General features: G+C 38.1%; 1 protein-coding gene across 2 annotated transcripts in view; it reads right to left on the minus strand.

The window, feature by feature from the left end:
* Nucleotides 1-1112: 1112 nt before the first annotated feature.
* The window catches only part of ankrd50 (ankyrin repeat domain 50), a 31978-nt gene continuing 7704 nt past the window's right edge, over nt 1113-25386 (minus strand). The window contains exons 3-5 of one of the 2 annotated variants that reach the window (XM_077201426.1): nt 22700-22920; nt 2898-6436; nt 1113-2630 (exon numbers count right to left, since the gene is read on the minus strand). In XM_077201426.1, the coding sequence (XP_077057541.1) occupies nt 2901-6436; nt 22700-22920 (3757 nt within the window). In that variant the 3' untranslated portion in view covers nt 1113-2630; nt 2898-2900. The remainder of the gene's footprint in view (nt 2631-2897; nt 6437-22699; nt 22921-25386) is intronic. The other variant, XM_077201427.1, reaches the window with a different exon arrangement.

The raw sequence follows: 25386 nt of genomic DNA on the forward strand, positions 1-25386 counted from the left end.
CACTAAGACAATTTTGTGAAATGTTTTAAATATGCATTGACTAATTAAATATGCACATATTTACATTTCCAGGTGTATCCGAACATTGGATAAAGCCAGGTTGAAAATTCTTGTTTGATGTTGTTGACACATTACAGTTGAAGGTTTTTACAGAAGGGATTTTAGATATCTCTTTTTATCACTGCATAAATTGGAAATTGCTGTCAACACACAGAAATAAATACATTTTTCATCATTTTTATAGGAATAAAACGTTATACACCAGACGAACGATATATGAACAAACCCCTTGGTGAAAATCTTCAGAATATCGCTATGAATAAAACTCTAAATCTTGGTGCATATAAATGCTGCTGAAGTGGAGAAAAAAACATATTGCCTTTAAAGACATGTATTGTAATACGCAAAAAGAAATAAACATTTAAAGTCCCCCAGTGGTGAAAATCGTTGTTTATATGTTCAAGTGGTGTTTTTAATATGCTTCAAGTGTATATACAATATACAAACCATGTGTAAATTCATAAGTTAACACCATTTGCTTTTATGCATTTGGCAGACGCTTTTATCCAAAGCGACTTACATTGCAAATGTTTTTTTTACATTCTTATCAGTTCTCATCAGTCCATTGTGGAGCATGTTCTCCTTAAAACTGCAGTGTACCAAAGACAGTCTCAAAAACACAGTTTAAAATCAGATCAACGTGTGATCGTCAACGAGTGGATCTCTGAGTGAGTGAGTGGAGGCGGGGCTCATTTGCATATTCATAGAACCGCGCATACTAAATAACACAAGGGTGTTGAGTTACATTCAAGATATTTTAAGGCATGAATAATTTTTTTTTCCAAGGAAAAAACATTTAAATATGTCATTTTGGTGATCAAAGATGAGTTTTAAGGAATAAAATGATTGACTACAGGGGGACTTTGGATTGCATAAAAAGACAATTGTTTTGCCAATAATTTCTTGCCTTAAAGTACATTTGACAATCTCCTTTACCAGTCCTCAAGCTCCTCCTGCAATGCAAGTCTGTGGATTTTTTTTTTCTCTCAAATCAGCATGAGCAACAACGACAGTCATGATCGACTTAGAAAACACCACAAATCAAGAATGAATTTGCTTTGGCAGAAAAGCAGATATGTTTATTAAGCACTTTAATATGTCAGAAAATTCAGCTCAATATAATACAGGAAATTAAATTTCAAAATGTGAACATTTTCGATGTACACGGTCAGCTATTTACAATCAAACTTCTCTTTAAACGAACTCCAAGGCTCAGAACCAAAACAGCTGAACAAAAGGAGAACAGATGGCTTGAGATTTCTGAATACTGTCCAGGGTTCATCTTCATCGCAAAAAGTGTCCTTGTCCCAGGCTTAGTAAAGTGCCTTTCTGTAATTCTTCAGAGGACAAGCTTTCTGATGCAGTTACACCCAATATGGCCTTACTGAGCGTCTCTTCTCATAGCAAACAGATGTCTGAAATCCAGTCCACACCCACCCGATCCTCCCTCCCCCACTGAGACCTTTTTTGTATCCTTACTGGGTTTTAACTTTGGCTTGAGGAGTATACATTTCAAAAACCCTATCCTGAAACAATATTACCGTGGTTTGCTGCTTGGCATGAGTAAAAAGCACAATGACCTTTCACTGACCTTATAATCAGAAGTCCCTGACATCGCCTGCACACAAACGAAACTACCCTTGTTGCATTTTCTTCAGTCGCTGAGAACTCTGCATTTAGCACCAAACTCTGTAGTTAACGATACACGTCAGTTGTTTAAATATGCAATTATGTAAATAGAGGAAAACAAACAAACAAATAAACAAAGACAGGTCCCACAGGGACTAAATAATGAAGCATGGTAAAGCCAGAGTTACTCTTCCTTAAGGGCATCAATAATGCTACAAATTTAATATAGCGTTAAAATGACGGAATAAGACGTTTGTGGTTCGGGCCTGTGAAAAATTAATACAAAATAATTATAGCAGGCGACGCCAAAACATAGCACCATGATAATAGCAATACAGCACACACGGAAAGGCTTTTTCTCCAAAATAAATATGTGCGAAGAGTAAACTAAGACTGGTTTCATAATTTTATGAGTGCACCGAATGACTAATGGAGACTTTAAGAAACTCAGATGTGAATATGACAGAAAGTTTGTGATATTTGTCAGAGGAAACAACGTACTCCGGTGGCACATTGCTGTCAGTTGCACTTATACAGGTCAAGACGAAACAAACAGAAAAATTTACATTTCTTCTTTTAAAGTAAACTTCTTTAAAATAAACAAACAAAGCATTAAAAAGGCAAAAAAAAATACAATTTAGATTTTTTTCAAAAAAGGATAACAAAGGAAGAAAGTGCATCCACTGCCTATTAAATATTAATGCATTAAATTAAAAGCGTCTGTGTGCATCATGGTCACCACAAGAAGGCTGGAGCATCGACAGGCACGAGTACTAATTTGCATCACCGTTGGGCGACAATCCCCTCTTTAGTTCTTTAATTTTCCTTTCTTCTTCAGATGTTCCACAGAGAAATGCGAGAAATGGTTTCAGCTCTTTTGTGGATGAAAGCGTTCACTTTGGCACAGTCTCTTTCTGAATGACGAATAACAATTAAGACATCTGAAAAAGCATCAAAACTACCCAGGTCAGTATTTGAGCAGTTATTGTCATGCTTACAATAAATATATGAGTGGTTATATATACACTAAATCATTTATAAACATCACAATGCTATAAAAACTACAGAATTACAGCTTTGTGTAATAATACACTGTAAATCTACATGACAATTTAATAATACTGTAAATGTAAGTTACAAATGTGCTTTAAGATACAAAACGGCCAATTGACATGCAAAAACTCAATTTATTAACGTCATGTACTCACCATCTATAACGGCGTCTCTTTTTTGCAGTTTATCCCAGGGTCCGATCCTTCAATCTGGAGCTGTAAGGCTTGTTTCAGGCTTAATTCCGTCTCCCCTATTGGGTAATTGTCCAGTAGGTCCTGGTGGCCCCTGCTGGGAACGGTCCTGGGGACTGAAACTCTCCCAAGAAAAACCTGGTTTCCCTGTAGGTGGTATTTGGGGTTGGTCATAATGCCGTTCCTCTTCTTCTCTGCACAGCTCTGGGCCTGAATGTAAAACTGCTCTTGCGATTGGACAGAATCTACGGCGTTGGATCTGCCCACTATAATCTTACACTGTGGATCTTTAACTGCAATGCTGGACACTGGCTTATTCAGCACAAGGCTTTTATCAAACTGAGTCAGCTCATACTCAAGAACCTGACCTTGTGAATAAGAACTATTCTTGCTTTTCTTCTTTTCACTTGATGTTCCCTTGTTCGAGCAGTTTTGGCCGTTCTTGGATGCTTTGGTGGACTTGAGGCCTGGCTTCACTTGGCTCCAGTCAAACTCGCTGGTTGGAGAGCCAGGTTGGGTGCCGATGGACCTGGTGGTTGAGGAGGGAGAAACGATGGATTGTCGACTACGACTGCGAGGCAGCGAATGCTGCTGGATCTGCTCGATGAAAGAAAGGGCATGGACGCTGTCAATGGGAACAGTTTGGGCTGTTGCAGTGGACGAGGTGGTCCTCAGCGAAGAGTTCTTTGAACTTTTGAGTGAGTTATTGGAGAGGGAGGACTTCTGTCGGTCCACTGTTGAGTCTGGAGACTCTGACGGTGAGCTGAAAGCATGAACTGGCCCGTTGGATTGTCCTCGCCCAGCATGAACATCACCAGCTCCCGTGCTTCCAGAGCTGCTAGACTTTATAGTGAGGGACTGGACTTTCCCTGCAACTGAAACTGGGATTTGTTGCTCCATAGTGTGGACCGGAGATGGGTTACAGCCATTGAGACTTGAGGCGCCATATTTCTCCAAGAGTTTTATTATGGAGCTGTGACCACCTTTGGCTGCCACTCTCATGGCAGTGCGTCCGAATTGATCAGCGTGATTAGGATCTGCACCATGTTCTAGAAGAATCTGAACCGCGTCAATGTGCCCCTCTTGAGCGGCGATTCCCAAAGCTGTCGCACCCTGGTTGCATGTGTGGTCTACAACGGTGCCGTTTTCAATCAAGATCTGAACAATCTTTATATGACCCTGCCAAGCTGCTGACTGGAGAGCAGATCGTTTCTCGTTATCACATGAGTTTACATCTGCGTGGTAGTTGATTAGCAACCTCACCATCTCTACGTGGCCTTGCCAACACGACACATGCAAAGCCGTTCTCCCTTCCATATCACTGGCCTCAACATTGGCGCCATTTTCGAGGAAGTACTCCGCCATTGCCAGCTGATTCTCAAGTGCAAGGATATAAAGAGTTGGGCGACCGTCTGCATCCTTACAGTCGATATCCGCCCCGTGGCTCAGCAACAACTCCACGATGTCCCTGTGTCCCTCTAGTGCTGCAACTCGGAGAGCATTTCTCCCATCATACCCTCTCTGGTCGATACATGACTTGTTCTCCACCAAGATATGTACACAATCATAATGACCCTCTTGAGAAGACAAAATCAAAGGGATACGTCCATCGTTGTCAATCTCTATGCAGCGGGCACCTTGTTCAATGAGAGCATCACATACTTGTCTGTGTCCCTCAAAAGAAGCCATGTGTAATGGCGTCCAGCCTGCGTCATCTCTGTGGTTTTCATCCAGTCCTCTGTCCAGCAGAGTCCGAACAACCTCAACATTCCCCTGTGCAGATGCTATGCTAAGCACAGTCCTGCCTTCACTGTCGATACTATCCACTGCCGCACCCCAAAAAAGCAGAGTATTGACAACAGAAGCGTGTCCCATAGACGCCGCAGCAAGCAAAGGTGTTCTCCCGTTATTATCCGTATGATCGACATCCGCTCCTCCTTCTAGAAGCAGATCAACCACATCCACATGGCCTTCGTAGGCAGCCACTAGAAGTGGAGTCATACAGTCTTTATCGCAGTGATCCACCTCGGCTCCCCGGTCAATCAGGAGGCTCACGACCGCGCCGTGGCCCTTACTTGCCGGCACGCAAAGAGCCGCGACCGAGAGTGCAGTCCTTCCATCCACATCCTCGTGGTTCACCTCAGCCCCATGATCCAACAAATGCTCAACAATTTCTCTGTGGCCCATATATGCGGCCGCGATCAACGCTGTTCGTCCTTCATTATCCGCCTTGTTGACTTCGGCTCCATGCTGAAGAAGGTTGAGGACTATATCTTCATGACCTCCCCAAGCGGCAGCTCTCAGGGCAGTTCTGCTGTCTGCGTCTGCACAGTCCACTTTAGCACCTGCATACAGGAGAGCAGACACAACTTCTGAGTGCCCTCCCCAGGCTGCAGATCTTAGGGCAGTCCAGCCATCATGATCCGTGTGATTGATGTTAGCGTCACACCCGATGAGACAGTTGACCACCTTGGTGTGGCCCTGTCTAGCAGCCAGAGTAAGTGCAGTCTGTCCATGGTTGTCTACCAACTCCATGTTGGCTCTTCTAGAGATAAGAAGGTTCACAACATCCAGATTCCCACTGTACGCAGCATTGGCTAAAAGAGTTCTCCCGTTGGAGTCGGTTTGATTTACAGAAGCGCCGTTATCTAGTAGAGTTCGAATAGAGTCCTCACGTTCCAAGGCCTGTTGCACAATGCATGAAGCATGGTCATCATCATTGCTAACATGAGCCCCAGCTTTGACAAGTAGTTGAAGCACCTCCTGTTCTTTAGGGATGGAAGTGGACAGGGAGTCTTTAGCAGGGGTGCCATTCCACACCATCCAAAGGGCGAGATTAAAGGGCTCGATCTGCAGGTTAGAGTTGATCAGGTGGTAGGCAAACTCCTGCACCTCAAGAGGTTTAAGCTGCTTTGCTCTGCATGTGTAACTCATTGCCATCATTCTGTGTCCTTCGGCGGCATTGCAAAGGTATTTTTGTGTGCAGTGCTTAACATCCAGGAGCCATTCAGCAAAGCTATAGTGAAACAAGATCTTAGTACTGCCAAGTCCATTAATAAGCAGCTTGTTGAGAATGTCCATCTTCTTCTGAAAGTCCTCCATCGTCAAACTCATGTTTTTAGTCCACACTGCATGGTAGAGTTCCCTAACAGTCAGCGGCCTGCAAGCAGCCAGAATGACGTTCAGGATTGCCTGGACTTTAGCAAACTGCTTTCTGACAAACAGTCTCTGGCAGAGCCAAAGGTAAAGTCCATTCAGTGTTCCCGGGATGTCTCGAATTTCCCGCAGCATGATGAAGTTCTCAACCACTCCGTCAAGAACGCGCTCAAGGTACAAGAAACACCCGCTGCTCTTGATGTGGAGCTGGTTCAGCATCTCTGCGGTCTCCTTCGTGAGGTGCTGGCGCAGCGCCTCCTCCTGGTCTAGCCGGTGGAGGATGTATTGTTGCACATCTTTTACGATGTAGGCCTTTCGTAGGTCATCTAGGCTGATCTTTCGGAATCCTACAGAGAGGACAGAGACAAAGAGCGATTAGTTTGGCTTAAAGTCTGTACATTGCTAGTTGTCACATTTGATCACGGTGAGATTTACACATAAATTACTCAGCGAGCTGATAGCTGTAGATTGCTTTGAGTATCAGCCTGAGAACTTGACATACATTGTGGATAAAGTAATAGCAGAATTTAAGAAAACTGGGTCACAACTCTAGTAGACAACACTGACTTTTCATATTTTATCTGGTGATTTCAACTGACAAGCATCTTTACAAAAGATTGACTTTTAGGTAAACAAATTAGGTTCGCTGTTGAACTTTTTGTCTTAAGTTATGTTGCACTTTGATGCTACTTTTTCAAGTTTTAGTGTGTATATGTGTGGGTATGATTGTGTATTTGTATTTATTTATGAGTTTCTGATCTGTTATTTACTTGAGAAGGTTTTAACTGGACATCAGTACTAATTTCATTCCAGATCATGTACCATGTTTTTGGAATGACAATAATATCCTTGAATCCTTGAAAGATAGGTGTTAAAAAAATTGAGTTTGAATTTGAATACCCCTTTTGGCTCCTAAGTTGCAGAATTTATACAAATAAACAAGATAAAAGACCTTCAGAAGCTAAGATACCTATATGTATAGTTCCCCCAAGATAATACAAATTTTCAATTATTCATCATGTTTACAAAAGTTTCCATCCGCTTGGTTCCTAGTGTCTCCTTGAGCATCAATAAATGTTTGCATCAATTGTAAAAAGTTTTTTTGTGTCCCTCTTTTGTCTTCAATGTGAAATGCTGAAATATGTAGAAAACCAAAGAACATGCATGAGGATTTTTAGTGGGCAGCTTCACTACAGACAAAGCAGGGACTCACAACTATGAAAAAACAATAACATACAAACATACATTGATCCACACCATCAAAAAAAAGACAAGATGATGTTTATGTCAATTCAGCTATTATTTTGCCTTGTAGAATATATGTAAATATCTGTTATGTCAAATAGCTTCATCAGGCCTATACTAAACAAAACAAAATGCATTTTTTAAAATGGTAAACATCTTGCAGATACAACAAGAGGAATGCAAACTTTCTTTTCACTCACACTCTCACACGCACACACACACAATCTTGCAAAATATATAAAACTAACGTCCAGAAGTGACAGATAAAGGCACTTTTCCTGCAGAAAAGTTGGGTGGAATTTGCTGTTTTCTCTAGAAAATAAAACAAGTGTAATGATTCCTGTGGCAGAACTAGGTCACATCTGCAACTTCACACAGTGTGAGGCATTCTTAAGAGTTGCACGTAAACTGTAAAGAGATTTTGCAGAATAAAACAAGAGTTTTACAAACAAGCACTTATGCCAACAGATGTCAACAGCTTAGGCATTCTGCTTCAGATAAGTGCAAATTCCATAGTTTTATCTGGGTCGGCATGCCTGTTTAACAAGGGCCCGAAGGGCAGATCAAGAATTTTATGCAAAGTTTTTATTTACAGTTCCCATGGACTCAAGAGGTCAAAAGAAAAGGAAAAAACATGAACTCCTCTAAGGTCGTTCACATATGTCTTTTCTTTCTGTAGCCCTACTGGTGGGAGAGCAGCGAAACATTTTTTTCCATGTAATTTAATTGGTCGCTCACTTGTGCAATCTATACGGGTCTATTTTCTATGGGAAAGAGGATTAAAAATAGGCCTTCTTCCTCTCTGAAAGGAGTATGTTTACAACAATATACTTCAAGTCAATACACAGAAAAGTGTTTCAGACAAACCAGCAACACACAAAAAAAAAACAGAATACAGATTACATCTTTCCTGGCCAGTCCCATAGTGTTTGAAAAGTTCACAAAACCCCTTTGAATGAGATTATATAACGTCCATCTTTCTGAAAGGGCTCAGGAGTTATTTTCTTTGTCTTTGATGCTTAAGGCCCGAGGCTGCCGTCAACAGCTGAGGTTTCCCAAATAAAACCTATGTGAAATTTAAACCGGAGCATGAATGACAACAGAGGCACACCTGTGGACAATCATCCCGCCTTCCATGCCATCCTTTTTCTTCTCCTTCATACCATTGGCTTTCAATATTCAGTTATTGCATAACATTTAGATCCAGTTTAGCTTTCACAATAACCAGGCTAGTCAAAAGCATGCAGGTTACAACCCATGTTCCTGCTTTGAGCCCCGGCCCGGTTGAGGTTTGTTTTTGTCATTAGTGGACTACCTGACCCAGACCTTCACCCTGCCATTATAAACACACAACAGTCTCCATGCCTTGAGCTTGTGCGACTCCAGATGAAGGAAATAGAAAGGCTGAAAGAGGAAGGGGCCTTGTATGGGGACTAAAAGTGGGGCAGTGGAATAGATGACCCAAATATGTTATTTGGCCAGCGGGCCTGCATGTAACTAACTCGTCTATTTAAGTAGGTTGTTGGGTTTGGAAAACTGCCACCAGTTAAAGAGTTCACAGGGTTTAGAGCACGGATAACAAATTACTGTCTATCTAGTAAATACTGGAGTCATTTCAAGAGTTCAGAACATATTCATGATCACCGGATCCTGTTGCTATTCTCCAGGTTTCCACAGAAGAAAAGGTTCTGTGACAGATTCTTCTTATTATTTATTATTACTTGATACAGCTTAATACAATAATACTATATTATTTTATTGCTGTTGTTTATTTCAATGTTACTTCGGGGACGGGCGGGAATCTTTAGACACCTCACGATCTGATTCCGGAAATCACGATCTAATTGTAAAAATTATTATTGATCTATATATTTTTTTTCTTAATAATAATAATTCATTAGTTTAGGGACTTTGAACCTCAAATATATTTGTGCATTTTTATTAAATTACTTATAAATTAATTAATATTGAATCAAATTGTATGTTACGTATTAGGTGTGCAACAATACAAATGTCACAATTTGGTTTGATACACCATGCTAATCTCACGATACACTTTTTTTCCACAAATATTATTTATATGGTAAACAGTTAACAAAAAGTACTGAACAATGAAATGTAAAATCTGGTTTTACATCGGGATTGGACTTGAATAGGTCTGCATTTGGGCTTCTCCTTGATGTACAGGTCAATGGTGACAAGAATAGAAATATTAATGATTCAACTTAGCTAAAAATATAGAATTATGTTACACACATAATTACACGCTCTGACTACATACATTAAAAAAAGTTTAAAATATTGTATTTTTTTTAAATAACATTTAAAAAAAAATGGAAGATCAAATGTGTGACCTTCTGGGTTTCTTACTTTTGGGTGAAATATATACAATAATGACGCTAATCACAATACATATTGCATTTTAGTTTTGCAATATATTGTGACATGATATATTGTTACACCCCTAATTAAGAACTTGTAACTAAATATAGCCTGAAAACATCCAAGCAAACGTACGGTAATAAAAGGGAATATAGAAATGCATTCAAGCAATACACAAAAAGTGCTTTCCGTATCTGAAAGTTTTCCAGACAAGCACAGTGAGAGATTTTTCTCTTTTTCTCAGTTTTATAGCCGCGGCTTATGCAGATCCATTTGAACATATCAGATGTTATGGCTTGCATAATACATTAATTTTACATAATAAAGGCATTGAATGCATTTATGCATTACCACAGAGTTCACAGTGTTTTTGTCCCATGTGAACGGCCGGTCAGAAACTCTCCAACACCTGCTGATAAAGACACGCTGCTGTTACAGGGTTCCTGCACACTTTTTAAAGTCAAATTTAAGGCTTTTTAAGACCTTTTTAAGATCTGAAGAAATCAAAATTAATACCGTAGATTAGGGGTGTGCAATATTTACAAAAATATATCTTGATATTCTCAACGTTTTGTTGATAACAATTAGATGATATTTTACTGATTGTGTTTTTGTGCTGGTGCAACGGCTGGTTTAGGCCTGTTGTTGACAGTAGACTCACGAAGATATTCATATTTTTCATATTCTATGCAGTGCTCAGTTCACAGCAGTGACAGAAATGATTAATTAATGTGCAATATTTGCCACCTTAAATTGATTTCCAGGGGCATTTTCACCTACATATGGACATTTTTTCTAAACTTATTTAGAGTTATGCATCACCTTTAATGTCAAATACTAACATTCAAATTATTCAAATTAAATTATACAGTAATTATACTTATTTATACAATAATACTTAGTTACACAATAATTATACAGTACCACAGTTACCAGTCAAATTAAATCATTCAATCAAAATCCATCTTTGCAGTGCAGAGGTGACAGAAGCGGCATCAGAAGAGGCATTAATATTTACAATTACACTCCATTTACAATTGCATAAATAAAGCTATGAGATAGTTTTTTTTAAAATCAATATTCAATATGAAATGATTTCTTTAATTTTAACATGAAACTAAAACCGCCAGTAGGCGGCGGCAAGTCACTGTCTTAATAAGCGAGTTGAGGGAGTCATTCATTCAACCGATTTGTTCAAACGGCTGATTCATTCGGGAAAGAAGCAAGTGATTGTTCATTGAATCGTTAAAATGACTCGTTCAAAACCCGGATTACAGTCAAGAAATAATTGCTGTCTGTTGCATTAGACTCTGCTACGGTTTCATTTTGAAATTCTAGTCGGCGAAATAAAGGGAAAACAAACAATATTGACAATATGGTGTCTAAAAAGTAACTCACAAATGTTAATTTATTTTGAATTTAACTACATAAATATCACACTTGTGCACGGGAAAACGGCACTCTTACTAATGTGATATTCTAATATATGAACATAATATGATATAAATATAAGACAAAAACTAATTTGGGGACATAGCTATAACTGCACACATCACGCAGTGAAAGCACGAGAGACAAATGCGTCGTACATCGTTAAAACCATGATTATCATAATAGACAATACACATCGCACACCCCTACGCACATAAAGAATGAACTTACGACTGAACTGATATTTGCCAACTTTCTTCTTCTCTCCTCTCCCGCGTGCACGAGACAGACGTTATTCTGCCGCCAATGTGATGCGAATTGTCACGTGAACAAGCAAATCCACAAAGATATACGTACGCTAATTAGATAGTTTTAATTCGGAAAACATTTAGATATGTCTAAGTCGAAGTGTCATCTAAAATTTAAGACCTTTCATAAGTAAAAATAAGACTTTTTATGGCCTTATATTTTAAAAATCTAATTTAAGACTTTTTAAGGATCCGCGGGAACCCTGTGTTATATTCACACTGAGGATCAGGAGATGCTGCAGGCGGTTTGAGAGGAAACTGGATCTTCAAGCATAAATGAATTCATCAATCATACGCCAGAACCACAGACAGGTGTGCTTACATAAGGAGTGGCCATTGTGAACAGCACTAGGGTGTGTGAACCTTCACATGCACATATAGAGACTCAAATCAGGGTTCGGACAGAGACTGTAAAATGAAATTACACGACTTTTCAAGCACTAATTTGGGGGATTTCAAGGACTACAATCAGATATATCACTTATCAAACAATATCTTAATTACCTTTAAAATTCTAGAAAAGGTAAATAGATAAACAAAAATAAAACGAAATGGTACAAATAAAGTGCAACACAAACAATGACTGGTAACTTTAACCATTGAAAGGATACTATGACAAAGATATCGCTTTCCTTATTCAAACTGTATTTTTTCTCCCATAAATATATGATTAACCAGAAGACTGAAAGATGTATCATATACATGGATATTTATATGAGCAATTTCACACTCATACCCGTGCGAAATGGCTCTTGCTAGATCAGACGGGTTGAAGTGTTCATTTTGTGTGAAAAGATTATTTTATAAATACAATTAAACACTAATTTCACATATATTGTCTTTCAGTAATTCAAGCCTTTTCAAGTACCTTTTAAATATGGCTGTTTTCAACGGTTTTCCAGGACTTCAATTTCAAAACATCAAATTCACTAGCTTCAAGCACTTTAAGCACCTTGTACGAACTCTGTCAAATGAGATCAACGGTTTCACATTGTCTGCATTGGGATCAAACTTTTGCTGAAGTCTCCAGATTCTCAGATGTTTCTCCAGGAAGAAAACAAAAAACTCTTTAATCTCACATGAGTTTCAATAATGTCTCAAATTATGCTCTAAAGATATTGTTTTTATTCTCCTGAAGCATGTTAGGAGAAACATCAGTGTCCCTGTTACAAAGTTCATCAACTATGAAACAAATTCAATATTTAGCTGTAAAGTGCTCTACAGAAGACAAGTGTCATTATTCAGCTCAATTCAATGTTGATTAAATTTAGTTCAATAATGCTGCATTATTCTTCAGCTCGATTGAGTTAAAGTGTCTTTCTGATTTGAAACTGTCAGTGCAGTTAAATCAATAGTAATACATGCTTAAACTGTAACCGTAAACTGCATTAAATAAAGTATAGCAGACAGGAATACTCAACATTATCGGCAAATTGATCAGATAATCATTAGATTAGTCAATGATCAAAACCATCATTATTTGAGAGGATGTTTTTGAGATCATCTGGGGTCGATTTGGCTTTTCCAGTCTGTCTGAAATAGAGTCGTGACCGTCAGATGTTAAACCCTAAACCCCACGCACATGTGTCTCTTGATTACGTCTATTTTAACTCTCTGTACATGCGGTGAGGTTTCTGCATGAATGAAACATCGCTCGCCCTCGATCGCCCCGTACATGCGCGCGTCGGCTGCTCCGCGTTTGTAATTATGTGAGTTGAGCTCTTACCAAAAGAGAGCAAAGTTTCCTAAAAATACACTTGAATCAGCAAACTTCCCGAACACAAGCAATTCAACGATCAAGTGTGTGTGTGTTCTGATCCAAATGCAGTGTTTCAGCAGTGAGTGTGTGTGGACTCAGAGGACAGTGCAGAGAGAGAGAGAGAGAGAGAGAGAGAGAGAGAGAGAGAGAGAGAGAGAGAGAGAGAGAGAGAGAGAGAGAGAGAGAGAGAGAGAGAGAGAGAGAGAGAGAGAGAGAGAGAGAGAGAGCGAGAGAGAGAGAGAGCGAGAGAGAGAGAGAGAGAGAGAGAGAGAGAGAGAGAGAGAGATGAACCGTCTCACACACACACACAGTCATTAAAATCATTATGTACAAACATTAAATCATGTACGGACCTGTTCTCTGCTGCAGATGGAGATGAGAGACTGTTGCTCTATTGTTGAACTGGATGCAATAGTATGATATCATAGATATTATTTTACTTTAAAGTGCCCCTATTATGCTATTTTAAAGGCTACTAATGTTGTTTTGGCGTCTCCTACAACATGTTCACATTCATCCACGGTCAAAATCAGCTCTTTTCTCTCAGTGTCTGAAACGCTTCGATAAAGATTCAGTCTCTCTAAGCCCCGCCTCTCTGAGAGCTCCTCTGCTCTGATTGGTCAGAAAGCAAACGCTCATTATCATATCTGAATCTCAGCTCTTTACACACAGTGATACGAACAGTAACGATGGCGTGGGTTTTACCGTATCAATCTCATAAAACAGCGTCTTCTCGACATGAACAACACGAACAAAACTCTTCCAGTCTCAGATAAACTAGTGTTTGAGGGCGGAGCTAAGAGACGCTGCTCAGCCAATCAAGACCACAGGCTGGCATTATGCTAATTAGTTACAAACCTACATAGCAATAGGGCTGGGTACCGAGTTCGATACTTTTTAGGTACCGACCAAATTGCCTTGATACTATCGAGTATCGAAAAATGACATGTTGTTCGGTTCCAGATTTCGATACCTAAGGAGCTAACTCGTCAACGTCAGTGCTCAAACAAATAAATATATTGAAATATATGAAATGCACATACACGCAAACTCTACACACACACACAAGACGCGCGGAATTCTCCGCGCACATACTCATAGGAGACACGCGCGTGCACGCACAAACTCTCAACGCGCACACTTATATGACACGCGAGCACAAACACAAACTCGCGCACATATTCATATGAGACGCGAGCACACACACATAATACCTTAAAGATGTGGAAAAGTCGATCAAAAGTGTGGGTACATTTCTCCAGGCTCGATGCCAACAGCGCGCGATGCAGTATTTGCGGTAAAATAATTGCTGCAAAGACCCGTATACCACGACAAATATGATGAAGACCTTGACAGTGCACGGAGTAAACATAAAAGTTGCTCCGTCCTCGACTGGTAAATGAAGAGATACCTTGTTGATCACTCTGACAGTGTTTATATTGCAATAAATAATAACCTACTGAATGTACACATGCCGTTCAAATATGTGTTGGTTAGTCAGAATTTTTTTTCATTAAGGAATAGGATGCATTAAAGTTATCGAAGGTGACATTAAAACATGTTGTGTAATGTTACAAAATATTTTGTTTTTAAATAAATGCTTCAAAGAATCATGAAAAAATGCATCATAGTTTCCAAAATATTAAGCAGCAAACTGTTTTCATATTTCTGAAGGGTCATGTGACACTGAAGTAGTGATTTTGAAAATTCAGCTTTGAATTCAATTAATTACATTTTGAAATATATTCAAATAAGATTTTAAATTGTAATACTATTTTACAATATTACAAGTTTTACCGTATTTTATATTTTTAAAAATTCAGCTTTGGTGAGCATGAGCTCTTTATAAAACATTTTTTGTTCCTTTGTGCTTTTTTTGTTCCCTTTTGCACTGGCTAGGAGCACGAGTCAAACTGAAAAAATAAAACCAAAGTTTTCCTGAGGTAATGCGTTATGTAATCTTGTTCAAATGGATTTCATAAAATTGGTATCGGAAAAAGTATCGTTAGGAACCGGTACCGAAACTGAGGTATCGAAATTGGCATCGGATCGAAAGATTTTGAACAATACACAGCCCTACATAGTCAGTGGAGTCAAGTAAAGTCATCTTCATTTATATAGCGCTTTTAACAATGTAGGTTGTTTCAAAGGAACATAGGAATACATAGGAAGTGAGAGTGAATCATTGACGACTCGTTTCAGTTCGACGAGTCGATTCTTTCTTTTGGGAGACAAAAACTCAATTTATATCTGCATCTTTTACATTCACAAACAGCTCTATTACACACTATATGAAAAAGCACAATGGGGCACTTTAACTTTAATTATTCTACACAGTGTCTCAATGCATGATTCAACTGTTGTGTGTTCAACACAAGCGAAGCTCTATCGTCAGCCAGAAAGTCGACACTTTCAAATTATTAAACAATCAAATACATTTTTAATTATTATAAAATAATGAAGAAATATTAGATAAAACAATGTCTTTAGTATTGTACAGCAGTAGACAATGTTTCCATAGCTTAAGTTAAATTTTTTACATTAACATTCAAGTATTTGGTAGATGCTTATATTCAAAGCGACCAACTTTGCATCCTTTTGATCAGTTCATGTATTCTCTGGGAATCGAATCCACAATCTAGAGCTGAACGATACGGTATAAATTTATATCATGATATATTTCTTAATTCCTATCGATACGATATAATTCCGATATCGATATGAACAATATAAAAGCCTAAAAAAACTGCCGAGAACGCCCACAACGGATGTCGATACCTACAAACATCATAAAACTAAGTCATAAAAATATATAAAATTTAAGAAATAAAAATGGTACAAAGAAATTTAGCCTTCATACAAACAAGAAATGTTGAATCACCGTCAAATAAACAAGAATCTCAACTTTATTAATATCTTTAACTCTAACAATAACATGGGATGATTATATTATTCTTAGAGATTCACAAAAGTGCTTCAGCCAGGATCTGAGGAATCAGCCAATCAGGAGACAGGATTCTCCTCTGTACGATGACAGCTCAAGGTACGGGATGTTTGCAGGAAAGACAGCGACACACACACTTCCTGATCTCCCAGTCGGTATGAAGCATGAGCTCAAATGCACATATATATTTTCAGTGCATGAATTATTGTGCAACTTTACTCATTTGCTCTTATAATGCGGGAAATTCCTGCAAACATACAAGACTTTTGCTCATGTTTCAGGACATTTTACTAAATTGTCACTTGGTTTAATATTGCACACTGATCAGCGCACAGAATATGAAGAATAGAAAACTCCTCAGGAGTCAGCTGTCAAAAACGGGCCACAAAACAATCAAAAACCACCACAAAAACACACAAACCAGCACAAAACACTCAGCAATCGACGAAACCACAGAAAATAGACATTATTTTTTGAAAACATCGCACAACCCTAGTTGGCATCGTGACAAGCTTACTTCAAACTCGTTTAAAACGTTAGCAGTGCAACTCGTATGAAGGTTCTGCAATATTTCCCACAGATTAACCTTTGACCCCCGAGCCCCGTCGTCATGGGAACAGCACAGAGGTCACAGAGGTCGGCCCCTCACACCCAAACACTGCTAACGGTCAAATGTGTTAATGAATAAGTGTGTGCATGTCGGGTGAATCTGACGTACAGAGCGCAGGTGCATCTCTCGCACTGAGCGTCTCAATCAGACTCTGAATATATATATATCTATATGTGTGTTTGCCAATCACAATGTCAGAGACGGTTAACTCTCTAGAGACCGCTTTATTAATTCATTTATTAAGATTGTATTTATTTATTTACCACGCTACATATGATATGATCTATATATATATGTTTTGTTTGTTTGTTTGTTTTATTTTATAAATGCTTTTGCAACATTGTGATACACAGTCATGCTAATAAAGCTCATTTGAAATTTGAAATAATTTTTTTTTAATCTGCCGATTTCATCCAGTAAGTAGTTCTGATTGGATATGCTGCGATGTTTCTAGCTAATATTAACAGCCGTACATTAGTAGAGGAGAGAATAATGTGTACAATGAGAGCATGAATGTTCATTCAGAAAATGAATAGAGTGAATGAATAGCTGTGATGCGGGTGTTTATAATCTGTGGTTTAATGCGTCTGATTTTAATCCTGAACACGAACCACTTCAGGCTTTCAGTTGATCTTCTGGTCTGAGGTCAGTGTTTACAGGCCACTGATGTTTACTGTGTGCCGACGCCACACACACACACACACACACACACACACACACACACGGACGGAGTGTATTTTTACTACCGTTTGACCTGGATTCTGAAAACTGTCACCTGTTCCTGTGCTAAGACTCTCTCACACACAAACACACAAACACACACACACACGGGTGCGCACACACACACACACACACACACACACACTCCTGTTCACAAAGATGTCACAGTATCTCAGCATCACAAACACAAAGCAACGTGAACTGACTGAATATCACAAGACTAATATGTGCGTGTGCAATTACATAGCTTGTGGTTTGCAAAAATTATGAACGCATAGCATATGAAAACGTGTTCTATAAAAAACATGCAAAACTCAAAACAACAGATCCAAAAAAAAAAAAAAAAAAAAAAAAAAAAAAGAGCATTTACTGAAACAAAACTGCAAAAACATCTCGTCCGGAAATCTGACATCACAACCTTGAGCACATTCACATATAATCATATAATAATAAGCCACATTTATGCAGCAATGCAACATTTAAACATCATATAATATAATAAATATAACATCCAAAAACACACTGAATATAAACTTGATGCTCACTTCACCTTTTAGTGGTTAATCTTGTTCTCTACACAGTTTTTGTAGTGCCATGCCAGATTCTATATTTATGGCAAAATATTTTATATTAATATAATGTAAAAAATATATCAAAAACAAAAAAACTTAGGCTATATCTAAATCTCTTTTTAAAAAAGAATAAAAAGCCAAAAAAAGTGTAAAAATGTACAAAAAAAGAAGAAACGTCAGAGTAAGAAAGTCACAGGACAGATTAAACACACTCTGTCAATGAGGGTTTCTGTTTCAGACGGCAATGAGACAGAATCCATACGGCCAAAACAAGCAGCAGCGTTTATCTGTCCTCACACACACACACACACACACACACTCACTGTCTTTCTGCTCATTAGAAATATTCACACATCTGGAGCTGATTTCCTGCGGCAGGCGCTGAGAAACTCATCCAGTCTGAACACACAACAACTGCTCTTTCCTTTACAGCACAGGGACACTTATTATTATTAGGTGTTCAAGCACGAAGTGCTGAAAACCTATTGTATTTGTACTGATTTTTATTATTATTATTATTATTATTATTATTTTTCTTCTGCCGTAAAACGCATCGTGCAGCCCAAACCGTAAGTGCTGGAGCTCTGAAACTTTGTCAGATGGTAGTACAAAAATCGAGGAGAGGTTCAGAGAGTATGACCCCGATTGGCCTATAGGTGGCGCTATAGCAATCAATTGCGCGTAACTGCTCATAACTCCTAAACCGTAAGGCGTAGACTCAAGTGTCTTATATCATTGGAAAGCTGGACTCTTAACTTAAAAAACGTATATCTCCGATTTCATTTCCGCCATGATAGATTTTCCGCCATTTTGAATTTTGTTAAAAAACGACTTTTGCGAACTAGTCCCTGGTTTTTTGCCCGATCGGAACCAAACCAGTGTAGAAATGTTCTCTGGAGTCTGAATATCAATAATTATCGAAAAAAAGTTGAATTTTCGATTTCCGGTTGCTAGGGGGCGCAAAATGAACGTTGTGGGAGGAGCCTATTTTACTAAAATGGCTATAACTGGAGAAGTAAATGAGATATCTTCACCAAACTTGACACACATGTGTACGAGGAAAGTCTGGGGTCACAGTAAAAAAACCGCGTCGATCTAACACTAGGTGGCGCTATAACAATAAAAAAACATAAAAGGGGGTGTGGCCACCTGACCGTTAGTCCGATTGACCTGAAAATTGGTATGCAGTGTCTTGGTCCAAGGCCCCATGTATGTGTAAAAGGATATTGGCGTATCTCAAAAAACATGGCCGCCATCGGCCAATAAAGTTTGAGCACCTGTGAGACGAGGTTAACGGAGGCCAATCGGTACGAAACTCAATGGTCATGTTCGACTCATGGCCCAAGAGGTCTGTAAGAGTTTTGAAAGAAATCGGCCACTAGTTGGCGCTAACGAGTTTTACGGCTCTGTAATCACGTGGTGTTGCACACATCCCCACAAAATGCATATCATTTGATAGATCTCCTCATGATGAACAACTTTGCCTCTAGAACCATTGCTGTCAATCAAACCGTTCATTAAATATTCACGAATATGTTAAAAACCTACTTTTGCGAACTAGTCCCTGGTTTTTCGCCCGATCGGAACCAGACCAGTCTTGGACAATTCTCTGGACTCTCTAGATCAATAATTATCAAAAAAAAGTTGAAATTTGGCATTTGGTTGGCTAAAACAGGGTCATTTATAAAATGGGCGTGGCAAAATATAGTCAAAAGCCTATAAATCCTATACAAAAACTCAGAACTTCACAAAAATTGATGAGCATATGTGTCATACCATGGTGAAGAAGCATGCAAAGTTCCATGGAGATCAGACAATAGGTGGCGCTATAACTGTTGAAAAGCTTTAAAACCATACATTTCCTATGGTAAATTGCCTGTATTGGCTGTAAATGGTCTTTTCCATCTATGATCGTATAATTTTCAAATCTTAATGTTTAAAACCAGTGCAGTACAATTATCTGGACTCTCTAGATCAATAATTATCAGAAAAGGTATAATTACTTAATTTGGATGGCTATAATAGAGTGTAAATTGGATGGCTATAACAGCTATAACAGCTTGGATGGCTACAACAGCCAATAAGTGGTATTTTACTGCCCCCTGCTGTCATTTCATCATACTGCTCTCTAATATTTTTATATATAATTGATATTTAGACTTTATTAAATCATTATTTTAACATTTACAATCACATTTTGTCAAAATTCATCTATTGCTCTGTACTCTCTAGAAGAATAATTATAGGAAAATGTATAACTTCTTAATTTGGATGACTATAATAGGGTCACTTCAATATGTAGCCTTGACCGAAAGCCAATATCTTTTCAATAAATGCTCATAGCTTCTTAAAAAAAGGTCAAGAACAGCTATAACAGCTTGAAAAAGGCTAACAGCCAATAAGTGCTATTTTACTGCCCCTGCTGTTTAAAAACAGTCATTTTGTCACACTACTCAACTATAATTAATATTTAGACTTTATAAATTCACTATTTTAACATTTACAATAACATTTAGTCAAAAATCGTCTATTGAAGTGACAATTGAGTCACATTGGCTCCTGAAGTTCCAAATGTCTCTATCTACATCAGAATGAGCGTGTGTAAATTAAATTATATGAAAAACATGGCCTATTGTATAAGTAGGCTGTAATAGCACTGTTGTCCACTAGATGGAGTAGCAGCATTAGACATTTTTAATTATTATTATTATTATTATTATTATCTAAAATTAACACATTACAATATTGTATTTAAGGATGAACCGAAATTGAAATTCTGGATGCACTTGACCGAAAACCAAAACTGAAAATAACTTTTTCTTAAAAAGAATTTTTATTTTTATTTTAAATTAATTGTATTGTTATTAGACTTCTAAATTCAATGCAATAATTTTACTGAATCTGAATTATAAAAAATTACAAGCCAAGAAATTTTTTTTTTTATAACAACAAAGATTGGACAGAAATTATAGCCCTATATTAAAATAATATTAAATATCATTATATAAATATAACAGGGGCGGGCGGAATATATTTGGGCTTTTTTCTCTTTCGGCCAAAAACGCCATTTTTCGAAATTTCGGTGCGTCCCTATTTGTACTTGTATTTGTAAACCAATTATGTTAAATTTTTAAGGAAAGTACCACATAGTTTTTATCCACATAGTGGATAATATAAATTTCTCGATTTTAATCAATTCTCATTTTAATAAACCGATATTGATTAATAAATCCCAAGAATCGATATTTTAGTCTGTACTGTTTTCAGAAGTTCTCTAAACATTATTTGTAGCTTCTGCCAAACAATAATCACAATAATTTTTGTGCTTTGATACTTTTGATTTGAAAGATATCTCAGTTTTTCAGGAGTGTTTTTAAACTGATAATCTCTTCCTCTTTACTACTAGTTACAGCAGCAAATAAACATGAATGAACATCAGAAGGAATGTTGAAAGATTCAGAACAACTTAGTGAAATCAATCATGTCTCATATAATCGACCAATCAGCGTTTCAACCGCCGAAAGACGTCAATAACACAGCTTGAGAACAATATGTCATGTAATTTACCTCAGGAAAGACATCCAATGACCATAAACTCGATAGTTAAATAGAAAAATAACTATATGATAAATATATGCACTATATTACATAATTTGACTTACACTGCTCTTCAAGATTTAATGTGTTTAAATAAATCCATCATGAAAACAAGTTATTGAATCACTGTTTAAAAAAAAAAACTGGAGTAGAAACATAATTATGTCTTAAAAGTCCAGTTTTTAATGTTGTTTATATGTCTATGTGGTTTTTTTAATATGCTTTAACACAAACCATGTGTAAATTCATGAGTCGACAGCATTGCTGAGTATTTTCTGCTTAAAACTGCAGTGAACCAAAGACAGTCTCAAAAACACGCTTTGAAATCGCTGGTGTTTCTGACGTCACAAACTACCTTGTAACCAATCAGATCAACGTGTGATCGTCAACGAGTGGATCTCTGAGTGAGTGAGTGAGTGAGTGGAGGCGGGGCTCATTTGCATATTCATAGAACCGCGCATACTAAATGAGGCAAGGGTGTCGAGTTACATTCAAGGAAGAAAAGTTTAAATATGTGATTTTGGTGATCAAAGATGAGTTAAGGGATGAAATTATTGACTACAGTGGGACTTTAAAAGGTTATTATTATAAAAACTGTTAAATGTTTGTGTGATAATATTAAGAAACACTCGCTAATGCATAACACACAAATCTGGCAATCTCCACATCCATTAGTCAGTCCAGTCGCTGCTGTGATCTGATAAACCATAATCAGATCATCGTGATCACAGACACACAGTGAAGATGGCGATGATGATGAAGACTTTATTCATCACTTTCAGGAAACTCAAGCATCCAGTAGCTCACACAACTCTAACACTTACAAACAGTAAAATCAGTAATATCACACAAACACCAATTCTATTCTAACCATAAATAAATCAGCTCCAACAACCAAATTAGAATCTATTGAGGAACATGCATGTTTCTAAGACACACAGTCCTAAGACTAACTAGTTTACTCAAGTTAAATACACAGATGTGCACTGTCCCTTAAAAACCCCAATAATAGAAAGGGATATCTGAATGAGAGCGTGGTCACCTGTGAAGAGTTTGGTGATGTGTTTGTTCTGTCGGCGTGCGGAGCAGATTAGCAGGAGCCACGGAGGGAAGAGCTCGTGGTGAGCGGCCAGAAGATCAGCGATGTTCTCGGATGTTTTCTGCTCTCGGTCTCGGGTCAAACAGCCCTCGTCCACCGAGTCCACCAGCACCAGCAGAGCCTGAGGAGGAGCCCTGCAGCTCAGCAGCGGCAGCAACACACACCTGACACACACACACACAGGTGAGCTTGCATCGCAGGCAGCGAACCACTCAAACTATATTCTCTGTAACATTTCATGTTTTTTAAAGTACCTTTTTTAAATACAAAACATGCACATTTACAAAAGAGTTTGACTCTGTCCGATTCAGCAAGTAATTTGGCATTATGAAATACGTTTTCATTTTTAATAAAATTCTGTTTTCAGTTTAATTGATCTGGATTCCGAAGGCATCTTACTACTAAAACTACAGTCGAAACCAAAAAATTTTCAGACACCAAATATAATTTTATTGATATTTTTTTTACTAGTGGGTGCAGGACACTACAGTATAGTTAATTTATGTAAGTGAACGGCTCGTTTAAAATCTTTCCGGTCTACTGACATTTATTAAGACATCTGCTTTAAATAGGGGTGTAACGATATTCGAACCGAAGAACCGTGATACAGAACCCACGATTCGAATCGCGATTCTGTCATGGCGTACCGAACACGCCCCGCCCCCGCCCCCTGCTACCCCGGCCCCGCCCAGCCCGGCTCATTGGACCTGGAATGTGTACACAACGAATTCAGTTTTGTAGCCTAACCACCATTAACACCAAATAGCAAGCTCCGTGTTTTGTTACTGTCGATAATAAGCAAGGTGTAATCTTCAAATTCTGTCTATTTGATCTCAAAAATCTAACAATAAATGCCGTTTTGGCGCTCTTTGATGTGGCGTGAGATCGCTGTACTAGCTCCTCATTTCAAGCGGCAGCGCGGAGCGCGAGTAAACGCGATCATCTCTTCCTCAGTTACAGAATAAACATGAATGGACACCTGAAGGTATGTTGAAAAATACAGTATACTTACTGAAAGGCATCATAACTCGTGTAATCGCTCAATCAGTGTTTTAACAGCGTAAAGACGTCAATAAAACTGCATAGCTTGTCACTAGCATTATATTTACCTCAGCAGGAAGTGATTCAGTGTCCACAACTTGAGAAATGAACTCTTGCACTTAATAAATGCACTATATTATCCTATATATTATGTTTTACTTGACCTGTTAATTATATCTTGATTATTTAATGTACGTTTAAAATATCTTTCATGAAATGACAGCAACTGTGTAAATTATTATATTTCAGTAACAAATTAGAGTAAAGTTAATGCAAAAACTGCCTTATGTTCAGTTTACATGTTTTAATATAATGTGCTGGGTGTTGATTATTATATCTAAAAAATAAATAGCATTTGAATTTAGGCTCTGTTGTTAACCTTTAATGTTATAGTAATGTGCGGCTCCCTATATAGTTTACAGCATTAGCAGATTTCCTTGCAAAACGTTTAATTGTAATTGAATTAATTTAAAGACAAAGACACCATTTTTTCATTAAACCACTGTTTAAAATTTTTTTTTAGCTTTCTAAACCGAACCGTCCCGAGGCGTCAAAACCGTGGGAAAACCGAACCGTCAGTTTTGTGTATCGTTACACCCCTAGCTTTAAACATTATAATCCTCATGATAGTTTTTCATTAACTTTACATTAAGTAAATCCACTTCAAAAGCTAATTACTCCTGGACAGCGATGCCATAGAGATATACAGAGCGACCGCAAAACCGGAAGTACATTGACAATATTCTCAAGATCTCTGGCGCATAAGGTCTATAGAGACACAGACGAGACGTAAACCGCGCCGCTCATTCACACAGAGACTACAGATTTCAATGCAGTCTTTCTGCACTTTAATATTCACAGACATATCGCCATTTGATTAACTGTACAGCCCTGCGTTTGATTTATCAAAAATCTGCCTAATTCTGTGACATTCTAATCCATCATTTTGATTAAATTCTGCGATTCCGCCTGTGTTTTCTGCCTCGCTGAAATCATAAGCCACTAGATAAGCAGTGTGTGTGCGAGTGCATAACATTGTTCTTTGAATAATCAAACAGGAGTGCGTTTCCCGAAAGCAACTTCTGTCGTTACCAACAAAGATCAATGGAACTTGCGACCAAAGTAGTTTTTAGGAAACATCAAAGCATGCCCGATTACACCGCTTCTCTTATAACAAGCTCACTCTGACGGCTGTTTGCTGAAACACACAATAAGCATTTTAAATGGATTTAAATACACCGGATTTAATTATAAACGGGATGATTTGTGCAGTTTGAGGTGAAGCACAGACTGTTTCAAAGTGTCATTTACTCTCTTACATCAGCTGTCCACTCAGTTCCAGTCCATTTCTGTCGTTATATCACACAGAGTCCAGTTCAATGGCCTCGAGTTTTTGTTTGCTTTAAATGCGTGTCTGATCTCATGTGTCTCTAAACCAGCATTAACATCAGTCACTATAATCATCACAGCTTCATTATTCTCATATCTGACCGAACGCTTGAGACGAGACGAGTCTGAGTAATGGCGGTTTATCTCAGCCCACGTCACACACACTGACAGAGTGTGTTTGTGCATGAGTGTGTGTGGGT

This window comes from Siphateles boraxobius, unplaced genomic scaffold, assembly GCF_051911475.1.
Source record: "Siphateles boraxobius isolate OS27281-9 unplaced genomic scaffold, OSU_SipBor_1 47, whole genome shotgun sequence".
Taxonomy (NCBI): domain Eukaryota; kingdom Metazoa; phylum Chordata; class Actinopteri; order Cypriniformes; family Leuciscidae; genus Siphateles; species Siphateles boraxobius.